The 26404-nt window shown below is 41.6% G+C and overlaps 1 protein-coding gene across 1 annotated transcript; it reads left to right on the forward strand.

Moving 5' to 3' along the window:
• The first annotated feature begins 1842 nt into the window (after positions 1-1842).
• LOC111867755 (lipase 3) lies at positions 1843-24394 on the forward strand. Its single transcript, XM_023857887.2, has 9 exons — positions 1843-2117; positions 3272-3276; positions 3516-3718; positions 5000-5114; positions 9120-9360; positions 11588-11746; positions 17590-17674; positions 20854-20996; positions 24108-24394. Exons 1-9 carry the CDS (start codon positions 1989-1991, stop codon positions 24276-24278), a joined length of 1251 nt encoding a protein of 416 aa, XP_023713655.1. The 5' UTR covers positions 1843-1988; the 3' UTR covers positions 24279-24394.
• Positions 24395-26404: the final 2010 nt, after the last annotated feature.

Here is a 26404-nt window from a genome sequence, read left to right on the forward strand (position 1 = left end):
ACCAAGAAAATCGTCAGTCAGGGTGTCCCGGTCAAGATTCCCAAACCCAAGTCTAGGCCAGCCTATTCAGTCAAATTCAGTGTCATGTATGGGCTGTTTAGTACTCACAGAGAACCTCAAATAAACGAACATAAAGGACGATAATGTAGGTAACATGCAATGGAAACAGTTGGAATGCATGTGCTCTCCCCCTTCGCTTCAAGCTCTTGATAATTCAGCTTCTGGAACAATCGTACGAATTTCCGCTTTCGTCATTATTACTCATTTGACAACGGATGCTATTTGCCATACGTTGCCCACAAGGGACAGAGCGTACTTCCGCAGGACAGTAGCGCGCCATCTTGTCTCTGACTCATCGCTGTTGCATGTTGTGCATGTTCCGTCAGATAAACTTTTAAAAATATCCAAATGACTTAATCAGGGTCACCGAACAACAATACCTACTTACTTCAAATTGCATTAAGTCAATATTTCCTACTTGCAACATAACTCTGTAAGACTAACCCATCAAGTCCACGGAACAGAGATGTTCTTGTGAAACTCACAGAAGCTCAGGTAATCATTTTAACAAGAGGCCGACCTTGGTCCCCTTCCTGAGCCAAATGAATCTGCGCCACATCCATACACCCTCTGTTCTCTAATATCCATTTTAATATAGCTCTCTCATCTACGCCTATATCTTACGAGATATCGCTTCACTTCCGGTTTTCCGGCTAAAATTTTCCATGTATTTCTCTCCCCCATACGTGCTGCATATTCGGTCATTCCATCGCTCTTGGCATGAATATCCTAATATCATAAATGGATTATTTACTACAATTGCAAACCCAGGCTCATACGGCAACATGGTCATTTGGCCTAGGGAGCCCCAAATACACTTTTACTTAATTATAAAAATTATAATAAGTAAGTAACAATGTGTGAATCCTGTAAATTGTTACAATTACGTCAATTAAAATTTCTTCTTCTAAATTATAGAAAATCTTATTTTTAAAATGTTCATTAAACGTATTCATACAATTATTTGATTTTCGGAGTGGAGTGGGGGACCAACATTTGTGACGGTCCCAGGCTGCAGCTCACTTCTCTCAAAGCATTACTACTACTACTACCACTACTACTACTACTGTTGCCACCGCCGCCGCCGCCGCCGCCGCCGCCACCACNAATGCAAGGTTAGTTCATGCCGATTAATCCGTCCAAGTGCGGGTCTCAGTATTTCGTGATGTCCCTCGTTTATTCTGGGCCAACTTTCTCGTCGGCACGTTAAATACGTTCAATCTAAACAGCAAAATACAAAATACGGAAAACAATTGTAACCAAAGTTTACATACAACGGGAGACCCATCTGGATGGAAAACCAATGAGAAGATCACACAGACCAAACATAGGATGGAGCCGACAAGGATTAGTAAGGTTCAAACAGCACATTTAATAATAAATTAAAGTACGTATCTCTCTGGCTATAGATCCCAAAGTTTCAGTATCTCTAGCACGAAATGTAACTATCGGATCCTGCTCCGAATACATTAAGTACAAGGCCCTTACCTAAAGGCCTTTTATTTTCTTTTACATATCCAGAATAACATGTACAGTTCATTGTAACTCAGTATTTGTATACCAGTATAACGGTTTCCCATTTTAATACAGGTAAAATAATCACCAAGACATATGATATTAATGAGTCATATTCGAAGACGAGACATTCATTCAACACTTCTGCTCAAATCTAACCTTTACACCCTTCACATGAGATGATTCACATACTCAGTTTTACACCATTGAATGATAAGGGACTTTGTTCTTTATATCAACCAGTGGCTAGTCACCGCCGGCCGAAACTCAAGCTAAAATTAATACCGGATTAGATCACAGCCTATGAGTGGGGTACATGTTGATTACTGTATATAAATACTGAGCTTTGTCATCTAAACATGTTCACTTTTAGTAATCGGGCCTGAGTGATACAGTGTTACGTAGTCTTTACGATGAAATTTTCGGAATGGACACTATACTCGTATTTTTTAGTAACTTTATGTTCTCAACATATACCGGGCATACACGGAGATGATTCAGCCGTTAAGAAGTGGACTAGCAATGGACTGAAGTTGCAGCTCNGGACTGCTTTCTCTAATATTTATGCCTGGGAAATTTGACTGGAAATACGTTAATTCAAGGATTCATTTAAGGCTGTTTGTTATCAAGGGTTGGAGAGATCAGGTTCACTAAAATACCAACGATAACCACTGAACTGCAGCTGAAATCAGAATGGTAACTAAATTAAGGAATAATAATTGATATCGGTATCAAGATGGAAGTACGCGTACGTTGAACTATTCGTGAATTTGACAGTAGTGTTCACTATATGTTCACTGGACCTACTTCCGTGTTCTCTGCTATTCCGAGTAGAATAAACGAGCGGTGGTAATTTCCATCATTCGATATCAAATCGTGGTTTAACTTACTTCAATGTATCGAAGTCGACTCTCGATTTAAGGCGAGTAGGAGTATGGCTCGCGAGTCCGTCCCGGCGAGGAGACGGGCTGGGATTAATTTCACCACACACGGACGAATTTGGCTCATTGGAACCCGAGCCGAGTCGGACTCGCGAGCCAGACTCGTACGTGTATGGACCCCCTTAGACACTTCGANTCCGTCCGGTCGTGGTAAGCGGATTCATATTCAGCTCCAATGGCTGATATAGATTATGTCCGCATTTTGTGCTAGATGCCGAAACCCAACTAATTTATTAAATGTCTAAAGAGTTCGCTGTTTCAGATTAATTCTGAGCAGGCACAAACCAATGATAAATTTCGTAGATTTTTACGTAAATTATTGTAACCAGAATAATGTCGGTACAATTTAACAAAGCCAAATTTTAAATAAATATTTCTGTTTGGGGATAATATTAATTGTATTTTATATACATGTTTCAGTGACTAATATCTGATTGCTTTATTATACTTGCAGCCCTCTCTAATTCTTTCCAGGAAAATGTGTGGTGATCCACATAATTAGGTACATTATTACAATCTACTCGTACATAAAACCCATGGTAAAAAGTCGTCGAAAAGGCATTATACATACTTCATACTACATCTTCTTTACCATTTTCAACCATAAACATTCTTGGAATATTATTTCAGGAGTATTACACCCTGTATTACTAATTATGAATATAATTTCTTTTTAAATGAAGTGTGATTTCGAATATTTCGAATATAAGCCGCACCCCAGTTTTCCTCCTGAATTTTTGGCAAAAAATGTGCGGCCTATACATGCGTAAATACGGTAATTATGCATTGTTAAGGAAAAACCTCTACCATTGAATTATTATTGTTGCTACTTAAATTGTTTTCTTGTTTCCTTGTATTTTTCATTTCTTAATTTTATATTTTCCTTATTTGTTCGTCACTCATCATTACCGTTGTCTAAGTCGAATACTTCATCATCCGCGATAAGACAACCATAGACTTGTACTGGGGCCGAGTTATCTTGTACAAATTTCTTGTTTAGCCGGCGCCAATCATTCAGCACGGTTACCCTGCTGAGACGCACACCGTGGTTACAGATGACGGCTACATCCTCACCATGCATCGTATTCCTTATAGCCCCCTGTCGAACAGCACAGAGACAGCGAGGCCGGTCGTCTTCCTGCAGCATGGGCTCCTGTGCAGTTCTGTGGACTGGGTCATCATGGGACCAGGAAAATCACTAGGTAGAGCTCGATTACACTGTGATGGCACATTCACAGAAGACACTTCCGTGTATGGACGGAACGGACGAGTCCATCCCATATTATCTTAAAGTAGATGTGAGGGGTAGACATTTCAGTTCCCTGAAGAGGTCTTCTTTCCATTTGGAATGGCTCGTAACGGGCTTATACCCTCCGCTGTAATGTTTCCCCTTCACGCAGCTTTGTGCCATCACATAGCTAACGAGCTATGCAGACAAACAAGATAGACCAGGAGGCAGATTTGTCTTAATTTACTAGCATTAGAAGGCATTATCGCCGGTCACGGTAGCTGAGCGGTCTAAGGCATGTACTGTTTTCGCTCGCTTGGAAACCGGGATCGTGGGTTCGAATCCCACTCAGGGTATGGATGTTTAGTTTGTGTGTGTGCGTTTCTCTGTGTTTGTGTACAGGTAGAGGCCTTGCGACGAGCTAATCACCCGCCCAAGGAGTCCTACCGAATGTGTAAGATCTAGAAAAACCGAAGTGAACGGAGAAGTTCATGGAGGTAGGCCTAGGCCCACTGGGGCTGTAGTGCCAAGGGGGGAAAAAAGGCATTATCATTAACTACCTAATTAATTCCGTGNTTCCGTGGTACCGTGTACTTACAGAAAATTGAGAGTTCTGTGAGAGATCAGGAAATTCCGTACTTTTTTAGATAGCCTGAAATTTCGTCGTGTCAGAAAATACATGGTGATGACAAAAGCCTAATGATGTCGAAACATGCCAGTGTTTATTCAGCAACTTAACGTCTTTGAAATAAATAATTCACGTGGATGGAAAGATAATAAATAAGCCTGACATTACAGCTACCATAAGTTGACCACTTATACACACTCCTATAATTTCACAGAATACCAATGTTAACATCATCACAATTCTAGCAATTTGAAGTATCTCAATGAGAGAATACATCATCAACGTAAACTTCAAGTTAAGTCCCTGACCTTTCCAACTGAATCGAATTCCCTTAATTGGCATGTAAATTGTATGTCGGCGTACTTAAAAAATTGCCGTATAGTTTAGTAAAGGGCAACGTTTTGACTTTTATTCTATAGATATCCATCCCACGTTTTGCTTGGAAACCGAATGAGGTTTGTGAGGATTTCTTCCAGTCTTTCAAGAAGAGTTCCTGGGTACATGCTATGACTGTTTCCTTCCAAATCATTCCTACCCCCAGTTCTTCATCATAATCATAGATTATTTAATGTAATTTAACCTAAAATATATAATGATATATACCCTATTTGTAAATGATTTATGCAGCTTATTTACTGTCGGATGCTGGATATGACGTTTGGCTGGGAAACTCTCGAGGCAACGTCTACTCCTCTAAACACCAGAGTCTGTCTCCTTCGTCTTCAAAATTCTGGGCTTTCAGGTATGTAATTTCTGATCTCTGATCACTGTTCTCTAGGAAACCTAACCTGGTCTGCATACATTCCGGGATATAGTTCCTACTCTGTTAAAGGTGAAAGGTAAAGTTGTCTCTGTGCTTAACTAGTTAAGCACTTCGCCATAAACGCGTATGGGGGAGTGGATTTATAGATCCATATTTTCTTGACCTCGGTACTAGTTGGAAGTAAGTGGTCAGCTTCACGCCCCGGCTACTTTATCCTCGGGGAAAGAGCTCCGGATTCCCCTTGGATAGAAGTTTGGGTGGGCTCCAGATCCGGTCTCAACGACGTGGAGAAAATTCTTGGCTCTATAGGGACTCGAACTCTGATCCCTTAGTCGTCAAGCCAGTAGCCAGTCGCTTCCTACTTTGTTGCCTGAGTAAATCCAGTAATAATTGAATAAACAAAGGAACCGGTACCGATGCTTGCATTTGAATTGTGGGGAAGAGATACGTGAAGCTCATAATGTTGTACTTTAACATCCTGCTGCACTATTTTATGACTTGTATATACTGTATATACACAAACACAATCTTCAGTGCAGCTCCCTGTGGGGTTCTTGATTTAACCACACATGAGGATGGCTCTTGTCAGACCGAAACCATGTCGAATAGTAGTGGAATCGGGATATGAAATAAGAGGGTTTAAATCAGGAACCGCACACAAACCGGCACTGTAGACTGTGTTTGTGTACATATACACAAAGTTAAGTTCAGTAATGGCTTTCGAAAAAAGAAAAAAATAAGAAAAAAGAAAACGTAAAAGGTTGCAAGCCACAAATCTACATGAGAGAAATTAAGTTTAAATTATTGGTATGCATTCAACAGCTTTAATATTCTTGGAGCCTGCTACCACAGGGTAAACTCAGTTCCCACTGTGAAAACATAATCACCTGAACAAGTTGGGTCTATGGACATTTTCGTCCCTTTTGAATTTTAAATAAAGGTTGATATGCCGCTGTATTATCCCCGGTATAATAATCAAAGAACATATGAATGTGGAAAGAAATGGGGACTTGAAGAATTCTATCTTCTGGGATGACATCGTTAAGTTCGCTGAAAGTCGACCGACGTTTCGTAGGAACATTTCGCCTCTGCTTGCTACCTGCTTCACTCTGATTTCTTAGGCTTATTCTTCGAAATTGAAGGCGACATGTTCCTCCGACGCGTTGGTTGACCTTCAACGGACGACATGGAGTTTTATACTAAACGATCAACTATTCATAACAACCTCTGTGAGAATCTCGAAAATTATAACATGGATATTTTTCTATTTCGAGATTATTCAACATAAAATCTACACACAACATTTTAATACCTGCAGTCAGCGCCATGTTACTTTTATAACGTTACTTCCGCTTTATGACAATAACATTTCTTTGCTTGGACATGTGAATTACCAAACAAATGTAAAAGTTCTGAAACAGCGTTTGAGAATAGACCTTAAAGGATTCTGACGATGGTCAGTGATTGAGACTAGCTCTTTCTAAGGGGCCCAACTATCTTGCCCCACCCACCTGAGGACGGAGACAGATCCAGTCTCCGAAACGTTGTGGTTTTTGTCTTATATATACCAGACGATGGACAGAGTCCTTATAATTCTATACAGCGTTTGAATAGTTTATACGTGTGCAGTTGTATATAAGCGGTTAAAATATATTATTTCCTAATTAATTTTACTGGCTATTTTAAAATTGTTGTCATCATAAAGAAGACCTTCCGTAGGCAGCTACATGGGTACGGTTTTCCATCCATGATCAATACTAAACATAACCTAACAGAAAATGCATAGTGTTCTTTTCATATAATTTAAGATTCTTACAATAAGGAAATTTCAATAATATACAACTCTTCGTAAATGTTTGAAGTCCACGAATTCATAACTGGAGAACAAGTCTGTCTGTCTGTCTGTCTGTCCTTATATTTGATGGCTGTCAAAATTTGATATTAGAGGGTGAATTTAATTTTGGTTCCCAGAAGTCCAATATGTCCCATATCCTAACTGAAGGTATAATAAATTGTATTTAAAAAAAGAAAACAGCTCACCGTAAACATGAATGGTGCGTAACATACAACACAGATATGATTACACTGCATGTAGTGTGGCTGGCTTTGCAGTAATAAGTCGCTACGTAAAATAAATAAATCTCTGTTAATATATCAAAATCACAAAGAACACGTTTCGAAAATGAGTGTATGGTTACTTCATCGTAATGTATCTTTCTTCTCTTTGTGATCTTGATCGTGGATGGGCATGATATTCCCATGGCACGCTACTTTCACTAATTTTTTTAAATTAAAACTGTCAACATCTGCCAAAATCCCTCTTCCAAATGCCTACGCATAACATTGTATACTTACATATCAGTATAACAGACGAACGCCTGCTCGCATACGAATACATAACAACACATCTGACCAACCACTGCCCGTGCCGAACACTGAAAACTGTTTCTCCAAAATACTCCGAACCATCACGAACGCACCATGATATATATCCAACCACACCATACATACAGATCTAAAATCTCCTTACGTAACAGAAGTCATCCGAGAAAACAGCACCAAGTACTTCAACAAAATAGAAAATCACTCCAACCCACTTCTTCAACCACTACTACAACCTCATGAAAAACGAAGACTTCAAAGAAGTTGGCCATCAGATCTAACGAACTGAGGAAAACATCACTGGATGTTTATTCCGCACACGCCAGAAGAGTGTACAATAAATAGTTATTAAATTGTACACCAGTCAGCACATTGACATATAGATTGTACAATCTGATTGTCAGTAAAGGAGAGACAGAACAGAAAGTTGTCGGATGACTTAAGGCGATAAGACTGATCGACTCTATATGCAACCTTTTCCTTGTCGCCCTTACATGCAACCCCTTTCTCATCACCCCTTCGTCCTGCAGTCAACAGAACGATAACATCCTTCACTAGCGCTCACGTCGAAACCGGCAACTCTTAGCCAGGCGGTTATATGAATATCGCGGCAGGTTTCGTTTAAATTTATTCCAATTGCTCTCGTACTTAGGCACATTTTCGGGCCGCACCATAGCTCAAGCGGTTAGTTGCTGGCTCCCCACCGCGGCGGCCCGGGTTCGATCCCGGGTCTGGTCAAGAGGGGTTTTCAGGTCTCAATGCGACAGGACAGCATGGAAAATTAATTTTGTGGAATTTATTTGTGGTTATAAATCTAGCTGATTAAATGTGACATTCACTACATGTAACTTCGTCATCATGACCAGCGTCTTTTATGGGTTCGATTATCCTGCAGGTTTCGTTGTTACACTAATTCTGAGAATACTAACACTTTAGATACTGAATGGACCTCCGTGACTGGAACGTCGACCCTCTTAGTACTGTAACATGTAATTTTGAAAGGGGCTTGTGAGCAAGAATATTCAGTTTGGCTTTTGCCTAGTCCCTAACTACGTGGTACTGAACCCTTTTTTAGAAGCCTAAAGTCGCATAGCTACTGAAAAATTTCCCATTATTTTATGGAACCCGAAGGTTCATTGCCGTGTTTACAAGAGCCTCAACTGGTCTCTACCCTGAGCCAGATCAATTTAGTCCATACCGCCACAAACCACCTCTCTGAGATTCATTTTAATATTATCCTCCCGCTTACGTCTAGGTCTTCTTTGTGGTTTCTTTCCTCATGACTTTCCCACCAAAACAATATATGCATTCTTATTCTCCTCCGTGCGTGCTGCGTGTCCTGTCCATCCCACCTTCCTTGTCTTAATCATTCTGATTATACTTGGAGAAGAGTTCAAGTTACGAACCTCCTCATTATACAATTTTCTCCGGCCACTTACCAATTAATCCCTCTTCGGTACAAATATTCAACTCAGCACATTTTTTCTCAAATACCCTCAGCCCCTGTTCCTCCCTGAATGTCAGACACCAATTTCCATACCCAAACAAAAGCACAAGCAAAATTATAATTTTGTGTATTCTGATATGTATTGTTCCTTACAGCTGGCATGAAATGGGCGTGTATGACCTGCCCGCTGCAATAGACTATATATTACATTATACAGACCAAACGGATATGTACTACGTGGGTCACTCCATGGGTACCACCATGTTCTACGTTCTCATGTCCTTGAAACCAGAGTACAATGCCAAGATCCGCCACATGGTTGCACTGGCCCCTGTGGCATTTCTGCGGAACACGAAGTCTCTTTTCGCTGTAGCAACGAAGTACGCTCCCAAAGGGGTAAGTGCAGAACTCTGAGGTTCTCAGAAGTCACAAAAGCAACAGCACACATCTTAGGGAAATTCTATGGAATCTCAAGTACCCTTTTGTTTTCTGGACTGCTGGCTAGAAGTCATTATGCTTCCGGCAGGTCCTAGGACCAGCCATATCGACTCAGGTTTTCGTGGTTTCCCACGGTCTTTAAGCAAAATTTGAGATAACTCTCAATCTCAAGTTACTACACGTGCTTCTCAAGTAGTCCTCACGATTTAAATTAATCAAACTTAAGCCCCATTGCTGACAAAGTCATCAGAATTATTTTTCGGAAATATTCAGTTCGGCAATCTTCAGAAAATCAATATTCCGCGGCCCCTGTCTCAAGCCACTTCTTCAGATCTTTCTAACGTCTTCATCTCCACACTATTCTTGTCAAAATGATGAGGGGGAAAAGCCTGGAAACTTTACAAATAAGCAAAGCTCCTTCNTAAGCAAAGCTCCTTCTTCCCCCCCCCCAAGAGTCACCATGGAACTGGAGACTTGCAGAGATTTCAGCCACTTGAATAAGAAGACAGAACTGGACGTATGTTTCCATGTGTCTGCATTACATTGTATTCTTCAGTGTGGCTAAAGACCTTGTAATGCGTTGATTACCCTATAAGGTCACATACTGTCACGTGAATTAGTGACTAGAGCCGGATTTTGGATTGGTAATTGGATTTATTGTACACTTACAAATCGTAACTACAAGTAGCTATAGCGATATCGCTAATTCACGCACTCTGCAGTTCACTACAGCACGCACTAAGTATTCTCAATTTGCTGTATCTTCACCGGTTTTCGCCTGGTAATGGCTCCCAAAGTCATACCTCCCTCAGCTTCCATGTTCACGTCCTTACTGGCCTTCGACTCTCTCACAACTAATTAAAAGTTAGACCTGTCCTGCTAACAACATATCGGCACGGACTGCATAGAAAACACCTCTCCCTACAGAGTCATAATCAGAGTTATTTTACGACTGGCGGTTTACCTCCAGTCAGCTCGTCTTGGCGAAGAGTCCCTTGAGACTCAAGACCAGCAATTTCTTTTTTTCAACTGAATACTTGTTTTCGTAGCCCTTGCGTAACATCCTCTCTGGCAAGAGGATGCGTCTGTAGTTTACAATTACTGCGGGCGTAGAGCACATCGCTTTCTAGTCACTCCTATGGTGAGTGTTACGAAAATGTTGCGTTCATTACCTAGCAACGCCGTTGTTAAAGGATCATTACTTAGCAACGGGCCTATATGCTACAATATCAAATGCTGTAAGGGTAGGCTGCTTCAGAATTAATCCTAAACCGGGACAGTCCCTAGGCCAAAATCCGTGGTTTCCGAGTAAGAATAAACAGTTACTCGAGAAGGGACACGAGTACATAAAGAGGAAATTTACAATTTGTACTGTACAATTAACACCGATTTAATTATTAAACCAAAAGAGTCTCAAAATTTGAGACAATTGATTTCAAGGAAGGGGCGGGGGGGACACCCGGTAGCGTAGTTGGTTGAGGCACTATGCTACAGACCGGAAGGTCGNGCTCCGATGAGGTGGATTTTTTTTCAGTTTGCCTAATCCTTCAAGCCGCACTATGGGCCTGGGGTCGACCCAGCTTTTAACAGAAATGAGTACCAGGAATCTTCCTGAGGGCGAAGGGCGGCCGGCGCCTAAGGCTGACAGCCTCACCGCCATCCTGAGCCGATTGTCTAGAGAAAATATGGGAACCTCGACGTCTCACAACCATATGGGCCTTCAGGGCCTGTTACAGGGACAGCTTTACCTTTTTTGATCTCAAGGAAGAGTTCATTTAGAAGACTTAGGCATAGACAGGGGAATAACATTAAAGTGGATATGAATTTTTCGATTAAATTATCGTTCTGATTCTGAATAAATGTCAGTGGTAGGATTTTGTAAATACAATTATGAAATTTTGGGTTTCATGATGGTCGAGAATTTTTCTTTCCTCTAAATAATTTCAGCTTCCAGAGATCTTCTGGAGTTAGTAAGTCAGTTGACGCCTCTAGACGATCTCTGTGCTATCCTGTGGCCCGAATCTAGTAACCATGAACTACTGGAGAGATGATTTTTAACCTCAAGCAGAGAGCAAAAAATTTGACTTTTGGTCATTAGTTGAAGTGGGTACAGAATAGTTCACTGAGATCAAGATCGATACAACAGCTGTGAATGATCTATCTGCGTTACTTTTATATGTTTCAGCTGCTGACCGAATTAGTATATAATCGACCATTTTTTTCCAACACGAAATATGTCAATGGACCGTTACGAACGCTTTGCAAGACGGGAGCCATTACGCAGGGGCTCTGCACGAACATCATATTCCAAATTGGTGGTTTCAGCTCTAATCAAATTAATCAGGTAAGTGCCGTGAAAGCAAGAACAGCCAAGCAAAGACAGCGCCTAGAATTGTCGAAGAACATAGCCTAAGAAAACGCCGTCGCTTCCACGGCTAAGCAGCCGCTACCCGGTATGTTCACAAATTAAAGGCAAAATTATTTTTCCTCCCTCTACGTCATTCAGGCTTGTAGATGAGTCCAAACCACTTGGTACCCACTGTGTGCTAGGTGGTCCCCTATCTATCTATTTATTTATCTATCTATTTTCTGTTGCTCCCATTTGGAGCATAGGGTATCTGTGAAACGCTTCGTTCCACTTCAATTTCTTAATCTTAGACAGTTGGTAGGACTCCTTGGACGGGGCATCAGCCCGACGCAAGGCCGCTACCTCCACAGGGCAACACAGGCACAGAGTAAACGCAGACAGACGTCCGTGCCTTGAGAGGGATTCGAACCCACGATCCCAGTGCTGCAGCGGGCGAAGACATTTCATGCCTTAGACCGCGCGGTCACTATAATCCGCAGATGGTTCCACAGTCAAGAAAATATTCGGACGGACTGAACAGTTTATTCTAGAAACCCCACTGCTCTGCTTCCGCTCTGCCCTCCTGCGTGCATATTCTTTGCAGAAAATGAATCAAGCCCTGGCGTAATATATGCATAAGTGCTTAGTATAAATGAGTGCACAGTATTCGTTTACTGCGCCTAACACGAACTAACGAAGTGTCTCAAATTTGTTATCAGAACTCCATCTCCATATTCTGAAGGTCTTGGTTTTAATTCTAGGCTCAAGTGCCATTTATTTCGAGATCTTGTATGACTTTTCTAAAAAATGTTTCTTAGAATACTCACAATGCTTATATTCCAAAGCCTTTCCATTTCAAAATTAATCTTCCAGTCGGCTCTATACAACCTGCACAATGGAGAAAGCGTCATTAAATAAATTACGAAGGATACATAAATCTTCTATCATCTGTAGTCCCTTCTGTGTCACTGAACTCTGTTTATAGGCTATTTAAAAAGTAAGTAAGTAAACGTATCCCTGTAACAGGCCGCGGAGGCCCATAGGGCTGTGAGATGTTGAGGCTCCCACATTTTCCAGAAAATCGGCTCACAGATAGCGGCGAGATTGTCAGCCTTACGCTCCGGCGGTCCTTTACCCCCAAGAATATTCCTGCTACTCATTTCTGTTAGAGAATGAGTCGACCCCGGGACCATAGTGCGGCTGGAAGGATTAGGTCAATTGAAAAATCCACCTCATCAGGATTCGATCTCGCGACCTTCAGGCTTGTAGCATAGTGTTTCAACCAACTACGCTACTGCGTGCCCCTTATAGGCTACTTATAGTTACCGAAATATTATACAGCCCTATAGCTCATTGTATGTTCTAATTTTTAATAAATTCATTTTTTTACGATAAAATTGTAGGGTGCCGCCTACGGCCAGAATATTTGGAATCAGAACGCATCCATTGCTATACAATGGCTAGCAATTCCTAGGCAGCGAAACCTATGAAATCGTTGCCCCGCAAATGAAAGTCTAACCGTGGAGTTTCGACCATTACAAACGAATTGTTTGAGGCAGACGTTCATTGAGTAGCAGCGGGCGAAATTAACCCTTCGACAAAGTATTCCCTATTCAGTCCGAGGGTATATTATAAGAGTTCAACGTCGGACAGAGACCAGCATACCGGTCCGCAGAACACCTACATAAGCCGAGAGCTACGGCTGGAACCTAGTCGAGTATACCCCGTGTGGAGGCGGGGTCGAATACCTCCACCGTGACCCTGCGAGTCGTAGGAGGCGACGAAAAGGGAAGTCTCAATTCTGAGACAGTAAAATATGGTCGCAAGTCCCAAGGGACTAGGACCCAAGAAACACTGCGCTGGCAAGGGCCAGCAGCATATACAAAAGCCAGACCCATCCTCTCGTCAGAGAGGGCGCCCCACAGAATCAAGACGGTAACAGTCGAGGAGCAATAAATATCTTGTCATGAGTCCCAGGAGGGTGCTCGATACCAAGACTTACTGACTGACTGATCGTCAGTCGCAATATGACTCTGACTTTGACTTGAGACCAGCATAGTCTGTATTCGACTTTAGCATGAATGAGTTCGTATCCGACAAGGGACCAAGGACAATTGAGCTCCGAGCCGAGCAGAAGACACTTCACCCAGAATAGCGGTGCGAGAAATGTTGTAACACTGGAGAAGAAACGTTTAAAGGACGTTATAAGCGGAGAATAACTGAAAATATGAATGAAAAATGGATTGTCCAATAAAGATTCCTTCAAATCCGAGAACCCACGCAGTTTCTCGTCGCGTTGCTAGCAAACACGCGACAATATTACGGACTATGTAACTCTTCTGTGGATTACAGTTCTAAACATTGCCCGGTATTTCGTACAGTATCTCAATTAGACGTGTAGTCTGCAAGGTGTATACACAGTACATGCATATATACATAGATACGACGGGTCTGCTGTAAGAGACCAAAAACAGGATGCTCCACCCTTGGTGCTACGGTTTCAAACCTGCCAGGATCCCTAAATTACAGTTCAGTACCCAAAAACATTAGGCTATAGATAGGCCTACCCTAGCTTTACTGAATCATCTGCCTAATGCACTCAGACAAAACAGAGTCGATAAGCTTAAGTTTTATGTGTGTTTGCTTGCATAAACTTGCGCGAGGGAACCTATGAATATATAAGAGAGAGCACCCTTCAACTCGCGGTCTTTACTTAAAATCATAACAATTAAATTCCTTACTTATTAGGAAAACCTTATGATATATATTCGGTTGATCAAAGTTCTATTATTACTGACGTAGCGATGCATATTTATCGGTTTATGCAGAATGTAACTGAAAGGTGCAGACAAATTTTGTCATGAGTTCCACGCACCAAAACAAGAAAAATTATCCCCATCAGCATGTGTCCGAAAACAATTTTGTTTATAGGTGAAAGAACATTGTCGTGGCCTCTGCAACTGCCATTCACTCTAGCCGCGCTGTGCGCGCTGTTCTCAGTAACACTATCACGATCGGGACAGGTAGAGAAGCACCCACTCCGTGCCCTCCAAGCTCGTGGGATTTCAATCCTTTCGATTTTTACCTCTTGGGACACCTAAAGCCCGTTGTGTATGCAGCTCCTGTTGACAACGAAGGGACGCTTCACCATCGCATTTTGGATGCCTGTCAGACTATCCGAATCTAACCCAGCGTCTTTGAACGGATACGGTAGTCAATGTCGGGACATGTCGAAGCGTGCATTGAATCTCATGGAGGACATTTTGATCACATGTAACTCTTTCAGCTGTAACTCTGAAATTAAATGTTTCCGGATACATGTTGAAATGGGGCATATTTTCTAGTTTAGGTATGTGGAACTCGTGCCCAAAATCTGTCCTCAGCTTTTAGTTACATCAAGGTATGGAAAAAAAAAGAGTAAACTAAAGAAGATGTATTGTAAAGAGGAAACCATCTCGCCACTCGGTGGCTTAAGTTCCACATTTTGTTCGTGTTGGTCTCAACGTCCATGCACACGCCTTCACCTTGAACCACTAGCAATGGTAGCGACGGTTCTGGTTATTGCATGGAGATTCAACACCAAATTACATCACCGTTAAGAAGTCTGGTGGACGCCCATGACAAACTGGAAATATCAGTACCTGCCAGGTCGTCGAAGGACGTCCAACGAAGACGATGAGCGCATTAGACAAGCGGTTCTGCTTAGGCCGTTTGCGCTCTCACAGCGTGCAGGCAAGGGCAGCTTCCCCACTCCACAGTTCATGACGTACAGAAACTTCTTACGTGCGTACAAATTGCGTCTTTGGCAGCACACCAAACCAGCCGACGCTGGCTGTAGGAGGAGAACTAGATACGCTGCAGAAATTTCGCAGCGATGAGACTTTCCGGGAATCTGCGTGTCTTTATGATGGGTCAACATTCCAGTTGAACAGTATCGTGGACAGACATAGCTGCAGGATTTGGGGTAGTCAGCCACCACAATAAATTATGGAACATGAAGTGGGAGACACGGAAGTTTACCGTGTGGCGTGACATGATGGCATATCCCGTCACTGGAATGCTTTATTTCAGGAAGGAACCGTGAAAAGTCATTCGTACCTGGACATGTTAGAAAACTACACAGTGCCACAGTTGTCTTGTGATGCAACAGGATACAGCCCCCAAACCTCCCACAGTTCTGGAACACTGTCCGTCAGTTTTTAAACGAATCCTTTCCGAACAACTGGGTTTAATAACTAAGTCTTCTTGTCGCGGGTCAAAACGGTCGAATATTGAAGCCACCTTGCATCATCTCATTTAGAGTTTGACGATGCTTAGAGCCTTACGCCTCTGTACCTTTACATTCATGTGATGGAGTTGGTTCACAGATATAACTGTACTTCACACTTAAACAACTTAATGTCATATACCAAAAGACAGCGTAAATAATTACAATATATGATTTAGGCTACATACATGCAACTATTGCCTGGTCTGCCTTCTCTCAGAAATGTCGTACCAAGGACTGATAAGAACACTTCATACTTTTGAAAATACAAAATATCTAAACGTTTGTGACGATGGTGTATTAGTACAATTATTGTATTTCTGAATATTACCCATCCTCGTGTTTTTATTTAAAGCATACAATGTTTCGGAGACTGAATTCTGTCTCCGTCTTCAAGTGGAATATACTCAGTTGAGTTAAATTGATAGAGCTAGTCCCTCTCTCTAGCTCTATCGATTGAACCCAACTGAGCAGGTTCCACCTGAAGACGGAGGCAGAATCCAGTGTCCGAAATATTGTGTTTTAAACAACAACAGGATGGCGGATAATGCCCAGAAACACACGAAATATACTTTCAAATATATTTATCTTTCTTGTAATATTAAAAAAACGCCTATGCAGACTTCATCCACAAGGACTGGTTAGATGACAGGTCTGTTACATTCATGTCGATGAGAATGCAATTTAATTACGTCACTAATATTTGCAGATAAAGTGGAAACTTCTATTTCACATTCAAGTGTGTTCAAATCAGAAATATTTTCCGAGCAGGATATATTTAACATTCGCTTGCATTCAGCTGAAGTACGTATGCACGTATCTTCTGGTTCTTTCCACGTTCATTCTGAAACGTGAGGCTTGTGGAATTCATAATCCAAATACGGTACTGCCCTTGTCTATTAAACAGACAGAGGTGTTCAGCCGCCAAATAATTCTGCTTTCCGAACCAAGGAATTCCAGCTGTACGTCAGTGAGTTGAGGATTATGTAGAGACGTAACTGAGAACCTTGACTGCAGCTCCGTCACTCTCCCTTCAAATAAGGTTAAGATAGTAATTTAGGAAAAACACCCAATGTTAAGAAATGTCAAACAGCCTCTGCTCTTCAAGGAATCTCACACATATGCCCTTCAGTCTGCTAGCCACACTCACCACGAAATTTAAACGAAGGCCATGGAAATTCTCCACGAGTCCTATTTACACAACTATGACAGCCTCAAACTTAATGCGTTAGAGACACAACTTTATTTTCGATCGCCAAACAGTTTGGTGAATATAACTTTTAAGTGAATACTGACGGCCAATATTACTGACAATCTTGTGGTCTGTCACTCTAAAGCAATTCTGCAGAAATAGGCCACTCCTTTTTGCTCAAAGTAATTAACAGAATGCTATACATCAGTTGCCTAAGAGATCACAGTTCTTCACAGCAAGAAACGGAGTGTGGAAATTGTTATGCTGTAACAGGTACATGTAAGAACATTGGGAGTTATATTCATGTTTTGTAATACAAGAAAAAACCGGTTAGTCTCTACATGGCAAGCAAATAGCATAACCCATATATTTCTTTTGCAGACTATGTTGCCGATAATTTTCACCTACTTTCCTGCGGGGTCTTCTTTAAAAGCTTGGGCACACTATGGACAACTCATGAGGTCAGGTACGTGCGACTAAATTTAGATTCTTCGAAAATATCTTAACGGTTTTATTCAACGCGTTGCCAGGCAACGGCTCTGTAAACACTGTCCGACACGCAATAATAGATGAGGATGTATTTTTCCGTCTTCGCGGTGACGTCACGAAGCAGTGGGTGGTGGTCATGTGACATATGTTTCCTGTGATGCGTGTCCGTTCCTCGGCTATATAAGTGACAGAATTCGTTCAGTTCAGGGACGAGTCAGTTCTCGGTAGGATAGAGCCACGGGAAGTTCATAGTTGAAGTATACAAGAAGCCAGGCTGTGAAGATTTAACGTGTAATTTGGAGACTTTATATGTGCTGTAGCACAGTGATATTGCGAGTGTGTGATTTAGTGAAACTTTTATAGTTCCTCTGTTATAACTCCATGAGGACTGATGCAGATAGACTGATAAGATTAGTATGAAGTGATGTAAATTGTATAAATCAGCAATATTGTTATAATTATTTGTAGTTACGACCTGTAACTATCCAATAAATCCAACTACCAATCTAAACCAGCTTCTTAGTCACAGTGACACGTGACAATATCTTTTGCATGCATATTTACACTGAAAAAAGACATTATGGAAGGTATAATGATTGTGAATTTGGGATTTACAAATATTTATAAGCCTCACATTCATGATCTAACTTAGTATAAAATTCGCAGCAATATGAGTTGACAGCCACGATAAGTGAATCACTGCGGTCTAATAAGTTCCAAGTTTGCGGAAAGGGCAGGAGGTCTCCTCATGTGGCAAACGGGATATCCTATGTGAATTTGTATTTCTCGCGAAGGAAAGTCAGGACTTCACATACTCGTGTATGCTAAATATCCTACCCATCAAATTCTCTTCGATTTCATCACTCTAATGGTAGGCGATGGGACAGGGACCAGTGGAAGGCTCTTGTGAACATGGTAATGAAACTTCGGGCTCCATTGCTGGGAAGGTATGCTGCACAACTGGCAGATTCTCGTGAAGGGCTCAACTCCATGAGTGAGTGAGACGCAGTCGTGTATTTGGCAACTGTCTGTTTGCTATTACCCACCACGGCCTTAACAAAAAAATCCAAATATATTATGAAATTTACTTTGTAGAGCGACTAGCTACTGGCTGGACGACCGAGGGGTCGGAGTCCCCATAGGGTCAAGAACTTTCTCTTCTCTACGCCGTCCAGACTGGTTCTGGGACTCTCCCAGCCTCCTATCCAATGGGTACCGGGGGGCTCTCTCCAGGGGTAAGCTGCCTGAGCGTGAATCTGACCATTCACCTCCAGCTACTGCCGAACAGTATGTGATGAAGAGCACAAATTACGATCCCCGTGTGGCCGCCCTTTTTCTTCTGTTGCAGCTTTCGCTCAGGGGTTCAGTGCTTTAGTCTAGCTTAGGAACTGCTTGGTAACGAGGTTGAGTGTCGACAAGGACTCATGACAAGTCCCACACATTTCCCTCGGGCTTAAAAGTAAAGTAGCCTAAATGGGACAAACTCCATCCTCTTTGCATTTTATGAGAATGTTAAACGAAGTGAGTAATTGTTGTCATATTCACAAAAAGAAATTTCTGACTGATATTCATTATTGTTTTTAATGATTCTAAGAGGCCATAAAATATACAGAACGTTGATCATCTAATAGTTTGATGAACAACGCAGGCTTTCAGGATGAAAATACTGCTTTCGTGCAGCCATTCCTACTTGCCGCTCAGCTTTATCCTCAGGATGCTGAGTGATTTTTTCTATGTAATGATTTTCGAAAGTTTCGACAGACTTTCATGTAACCCAGACGTCACTATTACGTCATATTCTTTTGGTCATGTAATATTTTGATTTCGAAGCACAATTTTGTGACATTCAGTAGAGGAGCCCGAAAATAGTACGAAAGTTACTAGTCCTCATAAACACATATAATTAATGTTAGATGACTTTTCTCTAAACTGAACAAAACTCAATGCAGAAATAGCTCGAAATATGAATAGTTCTATCTCTTTGGAAATAACGCCATGAAGCCCGATGAAAATCAATAGAAGATTCGGAGGAACATATCCCCTCCATTTTCAGTGTCGAAAAAATTATTATTTATAATTGATCATTAATAATGTAGGTACCATAAAGAAAAACACGCAGACCCTAATTGACGCAAGTAAGGAGGTTGGTCTAGAAGTAAATATAGAGAAAACTAAGTATACGATTGTTACTGTCTCGTCACCAGAATGCAGGGAAGTATCAGGACATAAGGATAGGTAGCAGATAGGCCAATCAGTGGCCGCCGTGCCGAGTGGACCCAGTTGGACTCCCCCCCCCCTTAAACGAATTAAAAAAATTAGGTAGCAGATGTTTTGAAAACATGACATGAACTCGGGTAATGCTTGCTACCATTCAGTCTGGGACCTTTTGTCTTCTCGTCTGCTGTCTAAAAAACAAAAATTAGAATATACAAAACTATAATTATGCCTGTGGCTCTGTATGGGTGTGAAACCTGATCTCTGATATTAAGGGAGGAACACAGACTGAGGGAGTATGAGAACAGGGTGTTGAGAGTATTTGGACCGAAGAGAGATGAAGTGACAGGAGTTCCGAGAAAACTGCATAATGAGGAGCTTCATAACTTGTACTCTTCTCCAAGTATAATTAGAATGATCAAGTCAAGGAGGATGAGGTGGGCAGTGCATGTAGCACGAATAGTTGGAGAAAAATGCATATAGGATATTGGTGGGAAAGCCGGAAGGAAAGAGGCAACTGGGAAGACCAAGGCGTAGGCGGGTGGACAATATTAAAATGAATCTCAGAGAGATAGGATGGGATGATTTGGATTGGATGTATCTGACTCAGGATAGGGACCAGTGGATGGCTCTTGTGAACACGGTAATGAACCTTCGGGTTCCATAAAATGCTGGGAAATTCTTGAGTAGCTGCACAATTGGCAGTTTCTCAAGAAGGGCTCAGCTCCGTGAGTGAATAAATTGATCAGTTATTGTAACTGAGCACATTTGATGAGCTGAAAGATTACAAACACGTCTAGAGATATTTATGAAATATTTTATTTTGGAAAGTGTGTACTAACAATTAAACAGTGAGAGCATTAGAGTTCACACCTGCATGGCCCTTTCGCATTTCGTGCAAACGACTTGTTTACAATCGCTCAAAACGATATTTCGTTCCAGGCTTCTTCAGGCAGTACGACTATGGATTCTTGAGGAATTTATTGAAGTATGGAAACACGAAGCCTCCAGACTACAATTTTGCTGTGATCACTTCGCCCGTCAGCCTGATTGTTGGTCAAAATGACTGGTTAGCGACGCCAGAGGTGAGTGAATCTTTTAGTGCATCATCACTTGCCCTGGTATTGGTTATAAAGGCGGTCAAACTTTCGGTAAGATAGATAATTTTAATACGGTTACAATGTATAGCGGCCTCAGAATTGGATATAAGCTACGGAAGTAAGAAAATTAAAAGAATTGAAAGTACTGTTTTATGAATAACCTTTACATTCCTGCATATCAGATAGTTTTCAAACTATTGTTCTAGCTTGTAGTGTCTCATGTAGGATATCTAATGGACAATAAGAGGGCTAATTTTCTTAGAGAAATCACCATTTCTCACACTAGAAAGCAACAACCGCTCCTATTTCCGAACACAAAAGAGTAGGTCTCCTGGGCACTGTACACAGATCGGGTTCACAAGCGGAAATCATAATGTAAGTTACATTCACATCAACAGTGAGCAATTATGATTCATCATAGAAGTTTTAAATTCCTGCTGGCACCCAAAAACCCTTCAAAGTAACCAAAGTGCTAGTGAGGATATGGCCGGCGTTCTCTGTCTTGCGACAAGGCAAAAAATAGTAAGAAATATTTCAATGCTCTTGCCACGTCGTGATACTAACTGTACAGGCAACAGTATCTTCGTGTCAAGTATACAGTTTTTCGCACTTGACGATTTATTCATTCATTCATCAGTAATCTGTCAGACGACAGGTCCACAGTCTCTTCCAAAACAGTTCCTCCACTTAATGCGATCTAGAGCTTTCTCCTTCAAATGAGAATATCCTCTTCTGTCCCCAAGGTCATCCAGCATCTTCTTACGTCTTCTTCCTCGTCTTCTGGTCACTTCTATCTGCCCCTTTGTCTTTCCTTCAATAACTTCTTTTAGAAGGCAGTTTCTGCGTAAAACATGACCAATCCAATTAGCCTTCCGTTTTCTTATTTCGTGTAGGATATTCCTCTGCTCACTGACTCTAATTAACACTTCTTCATTTCTCACATAATCGGTCCAACTGATCTTCTCCATCCTTCTCCAACACCACATTTCGAAGCTTTCCAGGTGTTTCTGATCTACTGCCCTAAGTGCCCAAGTTTCAGCTCCATACAAAGCTATGCTCCAAATGTAGCATTTCATTAGTTTCTTTCTCAAATTTAAGTCCAATTTGCTGGTAAAAAGATTCTTCTTCTTGCTAAATGCAGCTTTTGCCAAGGCATTTCTAGATTTAATTTCACAAGTACATATTACCTACAATTAGGCTATATCCAAAGCAAATATTACCTTATGGGCACACTTGTTTTCAACACTGCCTGTACTCTGCCAGCAGTCTGTCGGTTTTTGCTATCACTCGGAAAATTTTTATCAACTCGCCTACTTTCAAAAACAAAATAGTAATTTTGTCACTTGGTCTTTATGGTGTAAACTCTCATCTTTTGCTTTGAGAGAAGAGTACAAATTACAAACTCGTGAAAACAGACTTCTCTGAATAATATCTGTACATAAGAAGGATGAAGTTGAAGTAGATACATCGACTTCGTCACATGTACAGGTCACCTGGTGTTACTAAATCCACGAAGCTACGATGGGGCTGTATGGGGCTGGATGGGGCTAGATGGGGCTAGATGGTGTTGGATGGGGCTGGATGGAGCTAGATGGGGCTGGATGGGGCTAAAATGGAGGAGACAGGAAATGTTTAAAATTTTGGCGGGAAAATTATTTTGAAACTTCATTTGAAGGACTATCAAGGAGATGGAAGGCTAACATTAAAATTAATCTTGGACAAATACGCTCTAATGGTTGAGAAGTGGATGGAACTGATTCATGCCCCTGTTCAATTGTAGTCTTCAGCATTAGAAGCGGGGAGCTTGCGGTTTCTGCTACCACAGTGCAGTCATAGAAATCCTAACCAAATAAACACAGGACTTTAAATATTCCGCTATTAATCGGGTCACGCCGATTATAAATAAAAAAGAGCCGTTTTTAGAGTACAGTTTGGGATGTAGCACGTAGTCGTTCCATGTCTATGCAATACACAGCTAACAAAAATATTTGCTGAAAGCTTATAATGGATATCTTTGGACCGCTATGCAACTTAAGTAAAGTTACCATAACGGCGTATAAGATGCACTTGAGACGCTGATACACGGGACTACACCTCACCTCGGTACCCACTGGACGGAAGAATGGTGGCCCATTCTGAACAAGACAGTGAGCAGAAGACTGACCGTCGCTGTCTATAATCCAACTCTTATCATCTAGTCCTTAACCAGTCACTCTTCTCAGTTATCATACTCGTAGCCTTATTACATACTTACTTACACATGGAGCTGAGCCCTTCTGGAGGAGCCGCCAATTCTGCAGCTACTCAAGAATTTCCCAGCATTTTATGGAACCCGAAGGTTCATTACCGTGTTCACAAGAGCCCTCCACTGGGTCCTATCCTGAGCCACATCAATCCAATCCATACCATCCCATCCTATCTCTCTAAGACCCATTCTAATATTGTTCACCCACCTACGTCTTGGTCTTCCTTGTGGTCTCTTTCCTTCTGGCTTTCCCACCAATATCCTATACACATTCCTCGTCTCTCCATTCATGCTACATGACCTGCCCACCTCATCCTCCTTGACTTGATCATTCTAATTATACTTGGAGAAGAGTACACGTTATGAAGCTCCTTATTATGCAGTTTTCTCCAACTTCCTGTCACTTCATCTCTCTTCGGTCCAAATATTCTCCTCAACACCCTGTTCTCAAACACCCTCAGTCTATGTTCCTCCCTTAATGCCAGAGACCAAGTTCCACACCCATACAGAACCACAGGGAAAATTATAGTTTTGTATTATTACAAGACTTTATTGTGCCATCTACGGCCTATATTTTAATATGACCCAAGATATTAAAACGAATGCTTTGAGCGTTAAAGACTTGGTGATTCAGTACAAGACCCTGTGGAGACAGAGAGAGGATATTGTCGCTTCCAGTCCAAAATTTTGGATATTGGTACAATAAACCAGTCCCTTCTTCTACGAATTTAATAATAGTTATAACAACTTACATGTGCAACTGATATAAGTGTCTTCACTGAATTTTAGAAGGCTCGATGAAATGGAGAGGCAATATCAAAATTGTGTAACGTGTATTTCCCGTGTTTCAGGATGCCGGTCTCCTGCGTCAGAGCCTACCAGGCCCAGTTACATACTCCACGGTAAAACACAGTGACTTCAATCACTTTGACTTCCTGTGGGCCATTGACGTGAAGACACTAGTAAATGAAAATGTGGTAGATATTTTGAAGGTCGGTCTAGGTAAAGAAATGAGCTACTGAGAGCACGCCAGTTTAAACGTTAGTCTCATATGAACATTGGTTTTCCACTCCGTACCGCACTTTTTATTTGCTTTGTACACGCGAAATAATTATTAATATTAAATTCACATTATGTTATCAGAGTTCTTCATTTGATTATTTGCCTCCATAAAGCATATTCCTTTCTGAGAACCTAACAGATCTCTGCATATTATGAAGATTGATTTGTGTGTCCATTAGAGACTGCAATGGAACCCTATCTTGATCCATCTGAATCTAGCCCACACCCTCACATCCTGTTTCTCTGAGATCAACTTGAAATCTCTTATCCGCCAATCTATGTCTAAGCGTCCAAAATGGCAGCTTCCCTTCGTGGTTTAAAACTAAATTTCTATACGAGTTTCTTATCTCTGCCGTGCATGGTACATGCCCCGCCCAACCAATCCTACCTCATTTGATCACTGCAGTAATATATGGTGAAGAGTACAAATTATTAAGTTCGTCGTAATGGAATCATATTCAATCTCCTGCTCCTTTTCAGACATTTTCTCTTCATGTAATTTTTGTTTTCATTGGCGCTACAGCCCTCGTTTGGGCCTAGGCCTACCTCCATGAAACCCTTACGTTTCACTTCGGCTTACTAGATCTTAGACATACGGTAGGACTCCTTGGGCGGGTGATCAGTTCGTCGCAAGGCCTCTACCTGTACACAAACACAGAAAAACGCACACAAATATCCATGCCTTGAGTGGAATTCGAACCCACGATCCCGTCTTCCGAGCGAGCGAAGACAGTGCATGCATTAGACCGCTCGGCTACCGTGACCGGCCATCATGTAATTAGAAACAAAAATACCCATGAATGTTTAGAAGGCAGATCATGTACAGGTGCAATGCAAACAAGAAAGCGGTAGTCACGATTGCTACATACAGTTCAAACTCTTCTTTAATGCAAAAAAGAACGCTTTATTTGCTGTGATTCGTGTGTTTTGTGTTCTACAAGAAGTTCTAGGAAAGAATTTCTAAACCTGTTTTCCTTCTAATGTGCCATTATAATAGTGAGGCTAACAAGAAATACAAGAAAATTACACAATTCAATGATTAATTTCCATTTGCACGGACTCTGACCATGTTAAATTGTGGGGATGTACCCACAAGGCGTAACATCGTTTGTGGCTATTTACGTATGAATAATACTGAGTTTGTTTCTGTGTTTGTGAAATATCTCTGCATAAAATTTGGTATGCTAAGCTCCAATGGATAATCAGTTATCGCCATCAAACAGAAAACTAAATTTACAATTTGTGCGACAGCCATGTTACACTTAAAGCGAAAAATTAGTAGAAGTTGCACAATTGTTGTACGTTTCGCTGATGTATCAACTGCCACACTCTTAAAAACAGTGGCGCTCGCATCATTACCCATCAGATATTCACAGAGCCGATGTTTTCGTATTGTGGCCTGTAAACCCGTTGCTAGTCAACGACAGCGAAAGAAGCAACTGTACAATAGCCGTTGATATGTAACGGTTCCGCAAACAAGCATATTTCTACGGTAACAAGAGAGTGCAGCAATAATAGAAGAAAAGTTTTCTACGCGATCCGTGCCTAGATGATATAAGCAGGAACACTTAGCTGTTGCAGTTAGAAACCGAAGCTGTAAGGCTGCCTCCGCAATCAATTTTAACTCGCAATTTCTCCGAGCCTCTCAGAACTACTGATATGGACGCGGAGACTACTGAAACAGAGAAACCACTATCGGAGCAGCAGGCTCCCAGAAAACAAAGGTAGACTCTCACAAAAAATGATGACTTTACTACGAACCTCATTCGACTACAAAGCGACTTAAAAGACCACGTCAAAGGAGAGCACAAGTTCCGAAATACACGACATAGAACCTTATCTTTAAAAAAAAAAGTGGCGGACTTTTTTTATTGCTAGTGGGGTGGGACTAAGTCCCTTGCACTGCGGCCAATTCTGGCCTATTGTACCAGCCCCAGATGATAGGTGAGGGTGATTTGGGAGCAATTGGTGGAATGAAGATTGGCAGGGGAAACCTGCCCCAGCGCCACTTTGTCCACCACAAATCCCACTTGACCAGACTTGGGATCGAACCCGGGCCGTCGCGGTGGGAAGCCAGCGACTAACC

This window comes from Cryptotermes secundus, unplaced genomic scaffold, assembly GCF_002891405.2.
Source record: "Cryptotermes secundus unplaced genomic scaffold, Csec_1.0 scaffold116, whole genome shotgun sequence".
Classification (NCBI taxonomy): Eukaryota; Metazoa; Arthropoda; class Insecta; order Blattodea; family Kalotermitidae; genus Cryptotermes; species Cryptotermes secundus.